This window comes from Ostrinia furnacalis, unplaced genomic scaffold (genome assembly GCF_004193835.3).
Source record: "Ostrinia furnacalis isolate ACB-3 unplaced genomic scaffold, ASM419383v2 OfSCF6075, whole genome shotgun sequence".
Lineage (NCBI taxonomy): Eukaryota > Metazoa > Arthropoda > Insecta > Lepidoptera > Crambidae > Ostrinia > Ostrinia furnacalis.
This window is the reverse complement of record NW_021136314.1, coordinates 426,335-439,437: the sequence shown is the minus strand read 5'-3', so window position 1 is coordinate 439,437 and position 13,103 is coordinate 426,335. Positions and strand designations below refer to the sequence as shown.

General features: G+C 34.9%; 2 protein-coding genes across 2 annotated transcripts in view; both read left to right on the top strand.

Annotated features, from left to right (window-relative positions):
- LOC114361952 (acyl-CoA Delta(11) desaturase-like) overlaps positions 1–8,008 on the top strand; it is a 35,931-nt gene extending 27,923 nt beyond the window's left edge. The window contains exons 3-8 of the mRNA XM_028317186.1: positions 109–221; positions 1,556–1,718; positions 2,130–2,303; positions 5,624–5,809; positions 6,286–6,446; positions 6,832–8,008. Coding sequence (XP_028172987.1) covers positions 109–221; positions 1,556–1,718; positions 2,130–2,303; positions 5,624–5,809; positions 6,286–6,446; positions 6,832–7,064 — 1,030 coding nt within the window. The 3' untranslated portion in view covers positions 7,065–8,008. The remainder of the gene's footprint in view (positions 1–108; positions 222–1,555; positions 1,719–2,129; positions 2,304–5,623; positions 5,810–6,285; positions 6,447–6,831) is intronic.
- A 1,988-nt stretch (positions 8,009–9,996) lies between these two features.
- Positions 9,997–12,293, top strand: LOC114361944 (acyl-CoA Delta(11) desaturase-like). The gene is made up of 4 exons (XM_028317172.1): positions 9,997–10,010; positions 10,339–10,572; positions 11,064–11,224; positions 11,582–12,293. Exons 1-4 carry the CDS (start codon positions 9,997–9,999, stop codon positions 11,812–11,814), a joined length of 642 nt encoding a protein of 213 aa, XP_028172973.1. The 3' UTR covers positions 11,815–12,293.
- Positions 12,294–13,103: the final 810 nt, after the last annotated feature.

Here is a 13,103-nt window from a genome sequence, read left to right as displayed (position 1 = left end):
GTGTGTAAAATATTGGTATAGATTCTAGATTTCTCCTTCAATGTTTCTGTTGGTAAATGAGATGAATTCAGCCGCAACCATAAAAAATCTGCTTCATTCGCTTTCCAGATGGCAGATCGTTTGGAGAAATGTCCTCGGGTTCGTCTACCTTCACACCGCCGCCATATACGGGCTCTACCTTATATTCACGGGCCGGGCGAAGATGTATACGTGGTTGTTCGGTAAGTTTAACAAATAAATAAATAAATATCCTTGGACATTTTACACTGCACTGCTAGGTAACGAATATAAACATACTTGAATACTTTTTTTGTAAATACATACATTATTATACAAAGAAAACATCCAAACCCGTCACAGAAATTTAAATTCATCATTTCAATTTCTGCCCGGCCTGGAATCGAACCTGAAACCTCTCGGCATAGTAGTCCGTTCTGAAACACTATGGCCGACAATTGGACAAGTTGGAAATGTTTTATAAGATTTCTTTCAAAATTATAACAAGTTGCTTGCATTGACCCTGTCAGTAACAATGTTGGGCAGTATCTTAGTAGTAGTTGTAGTAGTTTATTTAGGCATATTTACTTTAACCGTCTGGAGGCACACGTCAATGTGTAAATTCTTGGGGAGACCTGTCTAACAGCGGACATTCTTTTTTTTATCCACAACGGGGAAGCTCTTGGCCTGTATCTCACCTGATGGTAAGTGATGATCAGGCCGAAGTTGGAAGGTCTTCTTTGGCTGAAACAAACATAATACTTATTGAAAACTATTTGTATCAATCGCCGCCTTCTCCTTTATTTCAAACAGATATCTTTGAAGAGTAAAGGAAGAAACTAATTAATACATATTATTCAAATTTGTACCTACATCGCAACACCACTTTCTCCTGGCCCTCGCTGTTTCTCAGCTTCACCAAACAGGTTATTAAAATTACCTCTCAAGGTTGCATTTCGGAGTATTAATTTGCTCGTAAAATCTAGTAATTTCTTATCTATGATAAATAAATAGAACCTTAAATTAATAGAGCTACTTTAGTATAAGATTATTCTTATTTGTCAGTAGTTTATTAAAATCAACATTGCTAGCTATATTCCGCGTTTTGGATCTCATTACTCTAATATTAATATTAAACCGTTAAATTACAGTAATGTTTGATCAGGGCAAATTAAAATTAAACTCCCCTTCTACCAAGAAAACCAAGTTTCATTTCCGCCTCTCAACCTTAGTTATTTATAGAAAAATATCTTTACCAACACTTCTGAAAGAGTTTCTAGTCACAAAAGTAACATAGATTTCTCATTTTACATTATGGATTTCTGCCTTTGTTACATAAAAAATGGACAAAATTTGAATCCTTTCGCTTATACCATTCAAGTATCTCTATTAACGCATTTAAGCCAGCGTCGTTTCATCAATTTATACAAGAGTAACACATAACTTTTCCATTATTTTTATTCCCCTTTTCCGCCAAATGCACGATATTTTATGAGGTTTCAATTCGAATAAGGTTTTTTGTTTCTTTTTATGAACATAGTACTTTTATTTTTTTCAGGGGTGCTATTTGCCGTAGTATCGGCCATGGGGGTGACGGCGGGCGCGCATCGGCTGTGGGCACACCAGGCGTATAAGGCCCGGTGGCCACTACGCGTCATTCTGACCGTACTCCAGACAATGGCCTTCCAGAACCACATCTACGAGTGGGTCAGAGATCACAGGTAATTGACATGATGTTTAATTTAGTAGATAGGTTAATATATTTCTAAAATTCAGCCTTAAGCATTGTGAAAGACAGATTGGGAAAATCTTGAAGGGTGAACTTAAAATTAATACCTACTTACATCGTTTACTTTAGTTTTTCGCGGAAAATAGGGCCCAAAGTTTTATTAACTTTCTTTTTATCACACGTGTAACAGACTACCTATTATGTTTCGGCTGAAAAACTCTTTAATACATTAGTAGCATGAATTTCCATGAATTTTAACTTTTTCACGGTTAACATTTTTGTCTAGTTTCATAACCTTTATTAGTTTCTTTTCGTGTAACTGTTGTAAAAAATGTTTCTCAAGTCCCATAGAAGAAATATTTATATGAGTGCGTTTTAAAATAGTTTTTATTTACTTTTTCAGAGTTCACCATAAATTCACGGAAACAGATGCGGATCCTCACAACGCTAAACGCGGCTTCTTCTTCTCCCACATCGGCTGGCTGATGGTACGGAAGCACAAGCAGGTCTTCGAGAAGGGAGCCACCATCGACATGTCTGACCTCGAGCAGGACCCGATCGTCATGTTCCAGAAGAAGTAAGCATTACTTATTTGGTTTACCAGCTGTTGTTATAATAAACACGATTCAAGAATAGTGCTTACTTATAGGCACATCCCCATTATTAACAAAAGTTACACCCTAGTTAAACTCTGGCTTAAATTGTCATTTAGTATGGAAATGTCATTTTAATCCAGTGTTCATCCTAGGTGTAACTTTTTATTTAAGGGGAAATAGGTTTATAGAGTACAATAATTATTTAAGGTAGGTAAACATATTACAATGTTCGTATTACCACAGATAACATAGTAAAAAAACACGAACGCATAAAAACTCAAACAAGACACAATTTTCATGAAGATTCGATTCATGTTTCTTCCCTCCGGTATAATTCGTGTGATTCGGGACGAGGTGCAAAACTGAACTTGTCAGATTACTTGTGTGTAAGATGTTTCTTTTTCGTAGCTTAACAGCTTCTCAGTGAGGCACAATTGCTACTTAAATCTTAACAGGAGATACTGCGCTTCGACTTTGCTCCATTAGCTCTACTATCAAAATTACCTAACAAACAGACATTTATGAAGACCTCCTGAAATAAAGATTTATTATATTTAGTAGGTACTTCTACTTCGTGATAACATAAAACGTACACCAGGAAGTCAAAGCGAGCGTCTCTAATTAATTTAACAAAAATTTAGATTTAACTTTGTTCATTAATTTCAAGATCAACAAGTAAACGCACAAATAAAATGGCTCCTACGTATAAGGGCGAAACTGCCGCTTACGCCTTTTTCCAATTATTTAAGCAATGATTTCACTTTGCTCTAATCTATAACATCAGTAAGAAAAAAAAATTTTTTTTTCCATTAGATACAAAATAAAATTTTAGGCAAATATAGTCCAGTCAATAAATGCCTTAACGACGGTGTAGAGAGAAATCCGTGGAACACAATTTCTGACCTCGGGACTTTATTTAGCCTAGTTAGGTGGTGAACATAGCAAAAGTCCCCGCCCTTAGCCCTTGAGCCGGCGGGGAGAGGGGGGTTTAAAGGTACCACTTTTCGGTTTTTCGCTTAATCCTCGGAAACTATGCGTCCTAGTGACATGACTACTATGAACCAAAAAAAGCTTACTCAATTTGCTACAGGTGAGACAGTCAAGTTTTTCTATATCTTGTATAGTTTTTGCGGCATCTGCTCTAGAAGGTCTGTAAAATTGGAAATTTTATTGTTGTCTTACATGTTCCTTTCAGGAGAAAATCGACTAAATCAACATTGAGCAAACACTATAGACATGCGGGAGCATGTTAAGCCTAGTTCCATGGAGGGGACTGCACCGTGCGTATATTTAGACGAACCAATTAGAGCCACTTTTGACTCCTCATCATTCAAAAACTACTGTGCATTAACACGTTCAAAAATCGACATTTAGAGCACTACTATCTATCTATCACATGTGAAATGTTAAAATTTACTGGTTTTTTATTTGTTCCTTTGTATTTACATAACTACCTTTCTGGATGCCAAATTTGAACCTTCAAGGTCATCTGGAAGTGGTTAGAATTTGGTCTATAGGTCAGACATGTAAATTTTTGGACGTCAATATCTAAAGAACCGTTTGAGGCATATTTATGAAATTTGAAACTGATGTATATCTTGTAAGTCTCAACACATGAGCCAAATTTGAAGTGTTAATGCACAGTAGCTTTTGAGTGATGAGGACTCAAAAGTGGCTCAAAGTGATTCGTCTAAATATACGCACGGTGTAGTCCCCTCGCTGAAACTAGGCTTAACATGCTCCCGCATGACTAGAATGATTGCTCAATGTTGATTTAGTCGATTTTCTCCTGATGGGAACATGTAAGACAAAAATAAAATTTCCAATATTACAGACCTTCTAGAGCAGATGCCGCGAAAACTATACAATTTATAGAAAAACTTGTCTATCTCATCTGTAGCAAATTGAATATGCTTTTTTTGGTTCAAAGTAGTCATGTCACTAGGACGCATAGTTTCCGAGGATTAAGCGAAATACCGAAAAGTGGCACCTTTAAACCCCCCTCTCCCCGCCGGCTCAAGGGCTAAGGGCGGGGACTTTTGCTATGTTCACCTCCTAACTAGTCTAAATAAATTCCTGAAGTCAGAAATTGTGTTCTACAGTTTTCCATCTATAATGCTTTATTGACTGGACTAATAGGCGTACGTACAAAACTACGCCACGTATAAAGCCCTATCATACGATTCGTCAATCTATACGAGTAGTTGCTTACATAAACATATATTTTTTATAATCCAAATCTTAAATAAAGCCATGAAAATATTTAGAAAATTGTTTTATTTATAAATTATGACACATTATATAGTTATTTAATTTTTAGCGTTAAGAGTCTCATCTCAAACTAATTTGAGAATTATAAATAACTTGAAAAAATCGAACTGCCTAAGGCATCGTGGGTTCAATTCCCGCCTTAGGCAATTCGATTTTTTCAAGTTATTTATATTTTTTAAAAATATGACACATTATGTTAAAAGACCTAACTAAATCTCGAGCACAGTATATGGGCGTATTTGCGTTAAAAACGACTTTTTCTAACTGATTTATTATTGATATAGCACATGAAAACAATTAAAATAATTACTTGCATAAATAAAGAGAGTAATCGCTTAAAATATTATATTAACGTTGTCATTTATGTCTTTTTACGTTGAACAATATACATGAAATTATAGAAATATGCCGACGTAAAAGGGCAATGCGTAAAATCTCAAAATATATAAGAAAAATATAAAAATTGATAACAGCAGTAGCAAAAGCATTACATGTTAAGGCTAAATGTGAAATTTCATTAAATTCGTTTTAGTAGGTCAGAAGATATGACCCAAAAATATGGTTCTGGCCACTAAAATGGCTCTCCTGTAAAATTTACTTTTTTCACTTACGCCAGTATACGTAGGAGCCATCGTAAATGTAAGGTATCTTAAATTTTAAATTGATGATTAGGCTTTCTGTTCTCAAACTTCCTTGATTATCTGTCAAAGGCAATCAGGAAAATGGCAAAAGGTAGGTAATCAAGCTTGTGTGCCTAATTTACAAAATTGGGCAAAAGTCGTCATCCGAAATAACCTTGCTTTTGTGTTTCTTGATTGGTCTTAAAAGTCTAATGTTTATTAAATTTTAATGTCATTTCAATCCGTTATAGACACAATAAGAAACTTTATTCGCTAAATATCTAAAAGTACACAATAGTAGCCCGTCAGTTTAAGAAGGCAAATTTACTCGTCGTTAAGTATTAAGCGAAGTTTACTCAGGCGTCAACAGCAACAGATTATTTTTAGACTCGTATTTTTACCTATTCCAGGACTTACTTGGTTCTGATGCCAGTGCTCTGCTTCTTGATCCCTGCTTGGATCCCCATCCACTTCTGGGGTGAGACTCCGTGGAGCTCGTGGTACGTGGCAGCTATCTTGAGATACACCATCTCTCTCCACTTCACCTGGCTGGTCAACTCCGCTGCACACATTTGGGGAAACAGACCTTATGACAAGTGAGTATATCTTGAATTAATTACTTCTTTTTCAATGCACTATCTCATTTCAAATTACCTCTCTAAGTAACAGCTATGAAGTTGGATCGAATAAACTAAGCACACATAAAAATGTGTTCAAGAGAGTCCTTTTAGTGGACATTTGACAAGGGTAAATACCAACTGAAATCGAAAAGATCGCTTCCAAAATTACCCGACCAAAAAAACGATACGTAAAACAACCAAGTAGGACTAATAATGAGAATAGTACATCTTCCACTATGTAGAAGTACTACTTAACCGACATCTTTAGGAAAATATTCGATATTAGGCACCTTTTGAAACAAAAGGTAAACAATTTCTGTTCCACATGCCGTTTATAAAAACATCTAACAGAATCATTTTTCCACGAATACTTATTTTTCCAAGTATTCGACTAAACCGACTACGCCTCTCCATAACTTCACTTTTCCTCAACATGTGTATTGCTATTCCAGGAACATTGGCGCCACCGACAACGTGACGGTGGCCATCTGCGCGTTCGGCGAGGGCTGGCACAACTACCACCACGTGTTCCCGTGGGACTACAAAGCGGCTGAGCTGGGAAACTATAGCACCAACATGTCGACATCCTTGATTGATCTTGCAGCGAAGTTTGGTACGCTTCATTATTGGTTTACTTTGAATAAAATCAAAGTTACAGCTGCCAACGTAACCGTTGCCATTAAAGCTGCACAAAACTATTTCAGTCACCCCAAGATACTAGGGTTCGTTCATTTCAGTCATAAGAAGCCCACTGCTGGATCAAGGTCTCCCTAGACTAAAGTACTAAAGAGAAGCTATCGAATCGAAATCATTTTGAATTGTTGGACAACGCTGAATATCTTTCTGTAAAACATTGAATTTATCCTACCTACCTGTTTTGGATTTTCATAGACAAAGTATCTAGACTAAACTACTGTCTCCGTATTTACGGTTTTCACAATTTTCATTCTCAAAAGGTTTTTCTATTTAGATTCACTTAGTTACGCATTTTTTTTCAGGCTGGGCTTACGACCTCAAAACAGTCTCAGTGGATATGATCAAGAAACGTGCTGCAAGGACCGGAGACGGCTCCCACCCGTCCTGTCAAGAAGCTCCAAAGGTCATAGATGATGATGACCATGACCATGACCATGACCACTCTCATGACAACGCAGTCTGGGGCTGGGAAGACAAGGATATGCCAGAAGAAGATAAACAGCTAGCAGAAATCAGTCATAGAAAGATAGAATAGTATAGCTTTAGGTTAATAATTTGTACAAATGTGTGTGGAGTCATTTGCATTTAAAAGTTTCCTGTTGTAATTTGAATGTGGATCAAAATTTAAGATTTTGCAAGACAAAAGAACTACTAAAATTATTTAATTCACATTATCCTGATATTGGATATAGAGAAACTAAAGGCACAAGACTTAAAAAGTATATTAAATGTGCCTTAATTTATATGCCAAAACTCATTAACCTAGTTAGAGACTACATAAAAGGCTAACTGACTTAAAACATTTTCCTCTTTTCTGCAGTCGGAAAATAATCGATATTTTGACAGCGGAGTAGAAAGTGATTTTAATCAATAACATTTGATTGCATACATAGTTACTACGTCATTGTACCTAATTTGGAATGTAACAAACCAGCCACTAAAATGAAAGTCCTGTCCTGTTACAAACGGCAGGCACGTTATATAGGTACATAGGTACAGTGCCAAAAGCACTGAATTGTATACCAAACAAATTAAATTATAACTACAACAAATCTAATTAAATTATACAAATTAAAGGAAACATTTAAATCGCTGAATGTAAATAAATGTAATTATCCTTTTGATCTTTATTAATAATTTCAGAGAATTAGGATACATATTTATCATTCGGTAATAAAAGGACTGGATTCGGTGATAGTTTAGCATTATTATTTTATTTATTTTTATTTGTTTTATTAGGAGCCTATTTTTACTCTGATATAGGATGCTGCTATGATTACATGATACAAATTATTTTAAGACTCCATTATTTTTATTGTTTACCTTCATTATGTTAGTAAATGTATACGTTGATGGTGTAATAGGCTCTTAATGAACTTAAATTATATTTTTGAGACTTTTACCTATTTACTGTAAGCTTTTATCATATCGCTATAGCATTTAGCGTAAAATGATGGTTTATTATAGGATTAATGTAAAGAATAAGACAAATAAAACTTGTTTTAAAGCGTTTTAATAAAATAAAAAACAGCTCGAAAGCATTTCATTTGATCTAATTTAGTTGATCCTAATTTTATAATTAACACTAGAAAATCTACAAATATACGAACCTTTTCAAGTAGGTATCTAAACTCATTACTTAAAACAAAATAGATAAGCATTAAGATAGTAAGGTAAGGCTGTCATTTTAAGTAAGTAGTAGGTATTCCATCATAATTAGTGACCATTAAAAAATATTTCGATGAAGGCCGTCTGCAGGAAAGTAAGTACCTAGGTACGTGATATATTAGATGTCCATAAATAAAACAACACTTTCTTCTTTTATTAATAAGGCTTGTGAAATTTAATAGACAAAAAGATGGAATAAAATAAATATACATTGATTAATGAGTACTGATGAATTAATGGTTTCGCATCAGTAGGCATTATCTAATGAGATATTTTCTTACCTACTGACGTATTTTTAATACCTACGACTGAGTAAATTTAAAGATATTAAAATTGAAGCAGAAAACTTTATATGGAATTGATGGAAGAATCATTAGTTCGATACTAAGGCTGGGTTGCACCATCTTATATTAACTTTGACAAATGTCAAAAATCTGTCAAACTCCATACAAAAAGCGCCGGTGATCGATAAAGTTACCGTTAAAGTTAGGTGGTGCAACTCAGCCTAAGCATTAGATTTCACTGAATTGGAAATCTGTCATTAGTTAAATTCGTTTCGATTNTACGATTCATAAATAGGAGCAGTGAAAAAGCCGTGGACAAATGAAAAAGTTTTTGAGGTTATCAGGCATGTAAAAAACGCTAAGGTGACAATGGGATCTGGTGCTCGGAGGACTGCTGCGGAATATTATATGATATAAAAAATATGATGTATGAGTATTGGCGATGTATGAGTATTGGCGATGTGAAAAAAGACAGCCCTGAGAGCCCAACGGAAAACATACCTATGGAAGACTATTATGATATGTGAACGCTAAAGTGTAACCTTGTTGGTGACCAAATAAATAAATATTGTTAGATATTCATAGGGACAGTGGACATGGTAGTCGAGACAACATTCAGTACCAAATTAAAGATCGATATTGTCTATTTGAATAGAATTTGAATTACTGATATAAGGTCCGATTTATCCTACATGTGTTTTATGATGGTCACCCTATTGCAACAATCATAGTCGAAATTTTATCAATTGAACGAGTCGCCAATTTGCCTTCGGCATTTCACAGAACAGCGAGAGTTTGTAAACTGACGACGCCGTTTGTAAAATGCGGAATCATACAATTTGCCTGCGACAGATATACCACATAGTTTTAAAGTACAATAACGAGGGCATAAAAACTCAACCAAGACACTATTTTCATGAAGTTTCGCTTCATGTTTTTCCCCTCCCATAATTCGAGTGATTCGGGATCAGGTGCAAAACTGAACTTGTAAGGCTGAGTTACACCATCTTACTTTACCTTTAACAAACGTCAAAAATCTGTCAAACTCCATACAAAATACACCGGTTATTGCTATAGTTACGGTCAATGTAAGTTGGTGCAATTCACCTTAGATTATTTGTGTGTAAGATGTTTCTTTTTATATCTCGGGCAATTCTTTTTTGTATTGAACAACTTCTCAGTGAGGCACAATTGCTACTTAAATCTTAATAGGCGATTCTGCGCTTCGACATTGCTCCATTAGCTCTACTATCAAAATTACCTAACAAACAGACCTTCTGAAATAAAGATTTATTATTTAGTAGGTACTTATACTTCGTGATAACATAAAACGTACACCAGGAAGTCAAAGCGAGCGTCTCTAATTAATTTAACAAAAAATTAGATTTAACTTTGTTAATTAATTTCAAGATCAACAAGTAAACGCACAAAGGTAAGGTATCTTAGATTTTAAATTGATGATTAGGCTTTCTGTTCTCAAACTTCCTTGATTAACTGTCAAAGGCAATCAGGAAAATGGCAAATGGTAGGTAATCGAGCTTGTGTGCCTAATTTACAAAATTGGGCAAAAGTCGTCATTCGAAATAACCTTGCTTTTGTGTTTCTTGATTGTTCTTAAAAGTCTAATGCTTATTAAATTTCATTTCAATCCGTTATAGACACAATAAGAAACTTTCTTCGCTAAATATCTAAAAGTACACAATAGTGGCCCGTCAGTTTAAGAAGGCAAATTTACTCGTCGTTATTAAGCGAAGTTTATTCAGGCGTCAACAGAAAAAGATTATTTTTAGACTCGCATTTTTGGATTATTTATTTTATTTTATTTTGTTCGGAAAACATACAGTGAAACAATAACAGACTAATAACCATTAATAACAGATTAATAATTATTTTTGTCTATTCCAGGACTTACTTGGTTCTGATGCCAGTGCTCTGCTTCTTGATCCCTGCTTGGATCCCCATCCACTTCTGGGGTGAGACTCCGTGGAGCTCGTGGTACGTCGCAGCCATCTTGAGATACACCATCTCTCTCCACTTCACCTGGCTGGTCAACTCCGCTGCACACATTTGGGGAAACAGACCTTATGACAAGTGAGTATATCTTGAATTAATTACTTCTTTTTCTTTGCACTATCTCATTTCAGATTACCTACCTCCAACTCTAACTATAACAGCTATGAAGTTGGATTAAGTAAACTAAGCACACATAAAAATGTGTTCAAGAGAGACCTTTTTTAATGGATATTTGACAAGGGTAAATGCCAACTGAAATCGAAAAGATCGCTTCCAAAATTACCCGACCAAAAAAAAAACGATACGTTAAACAACCAAGTAGGACTAATAATGAGAATAGTACATCTTCCACTGTGTAGAAGTACTACCTATCCGACATCTTTAGGAAAATATTCGATAGTAGGCACCTTTTGAAACAAAAGGTGAACAATTTACGTTCCACATGCCATTTATAAAAACATTGAACAAAAACATTTTCCCACGAATACTTACTTTTCCCAGTATCCAACTGAACCGACGACGCCTCTCTCTAATTTCACTTTTCCTCAACATGTGTTTTGCTATTCCAGGAACATTGGCGCCACCGACAACGTGACGGTGGCCATCTGCGCGTTCGGCGAGGGCTGGCACAACTACCACCACGTGTTCCCGTGGGACTACAAGGCGGCTGAGCTGGGAAACTATAGCACCAACATGTCGACATCCTTGATTGATCTTGCAGCGAAGTTTGGTACGCTTCATTATTGGTTTACTTAGAATAAAAACAAAGTTGCCGTTAAACCTGCACAAAACTATTTCAGTCAGCCCAAAGATACTAGAGTTCGTTCAGCCATAAGAAGCCCACTGCTGGACAAAGGCCTCCCTAGACTAACGAACTACAGTGAAGCTATCGAAATCATTTTGAATTGTTGAACAACGCTGAATATTATTCTGTAAAACATTGAATCCTCCTCCTACCTACCTGTTTTGGACTTTCATAGACAAAGTATCTAGACTAAACTACTGTCTCCGTATGTACGGTTCTCACAATTTTCATTCCCAAAAGGTTTTTCTATTCAGATTCACTTAGTTACGCAATTTTTTTCAGGCTGGGCTTACGACCTCAAGACAGTCTCAGTGGATATGATCAAGAAACGTGCTGCAAGGACCGGAGACGGCTCCCACCCGTCCTGCCAAGAAGCTCCAAAGGTCATAGATGATGATGACCATGACCATGACCATGATCACTCTCACGAGAACGCAGTCTGGGGCTGGGAGGACAAGGATATGCCAGAAGAAGATAAACAGCTAGCAGAAATCAGTCATAGAAAGATAGAATAGCATAGCTTTAGGTTTATAATTTGTACAAATGTGTGTGGAGTCATTTGCATTTAAAAGTTTCCTGTTGTAATTTGAATGTGGATCAAAATTTAAGATTTTGAAAGACAAAAGAACTACTCAAATTATTTAATTCAAATTAAAATGGGATCTGATATTGGATATTGATAAACTAAAGGCATAAGACTTAAAAACTATTTTAAATGTGCCTTAATTTATATGCCAAAACTCATTAACCTAGTTAGAGGTCACATAAATGGCGAACTGACTCAAAACATTTTCCTCTTTTCTGCAGTCGGAAAATAATCAATATTTTGACAGCGGAGTAGAAAGTGATTTTAATCGATAACATTGCATATATACCACGTCATTGTACCTAATTTGGAATGTAACAAACCAGCCACTAAAATAAAAAGTCCTGTCCTGTTACAAACGGGAGGCACGTTATTATTGCCTCTTTTTCTGTTATATAGCCAAAAGCACTGAATTGTATACCAAACAAATTAAATTATACAAATCTAATTAAACTATATAAATTAAAGGAAACATTTAAATCGCTGAATGTAAATAAATGTAATTATCCTTTTGATATTTATTAATAATTTCAGAGAATAGGATACGTATTTATCATTCGGTAATAAAAGGACTGGATTCGGTGATAGTATAGCATATTATTATTTTATTTATTTTTATTTGTTTTATTAGGAGCCTATTTTTACTCTGATATAGGATGCTGCTATGATTACATGATACAAATTATTTTAAGACTTCATATTTTATTGTTTATCTTCATTAATGTTAGTTAATATATTAAGACGTTGATGGTGTAATAGGCTCTTAATGAACTTAAATTATATTTTTGAGACTTTTACCTATTTACTGTAAGCTTTTATCATATCGCTATAGCATTTAGCGTAAAATGATGGTTTATTATAGGATTATTATAAAGAATAAGACAAATAAAACTTGTTTTAAAGCGTTTTAATAAAATAAAAAACAGCTCGAAAGCATTTCATTTGATCTAATTTAGTTGATCCTAATTTTATAATTAACACTAGAAAATCTACAAATATACGAACCTTTTCAAGTAGGTATCTTAACTCATTAGTTAAAACAAAATAGATAAGCATTAAGATAGTAGGACTGTCATTTTAAGTAAGTAGTAGGTATTCCATCATAATTAGTGACCATTAAAAAATATTTCGATGAAGGCCGTCTGCAGGAAAGTAAGTAGGTACGTGATATATTAGATGTCCGTAAATAAAACAACACTTTCTTCTTTTATTAATAAG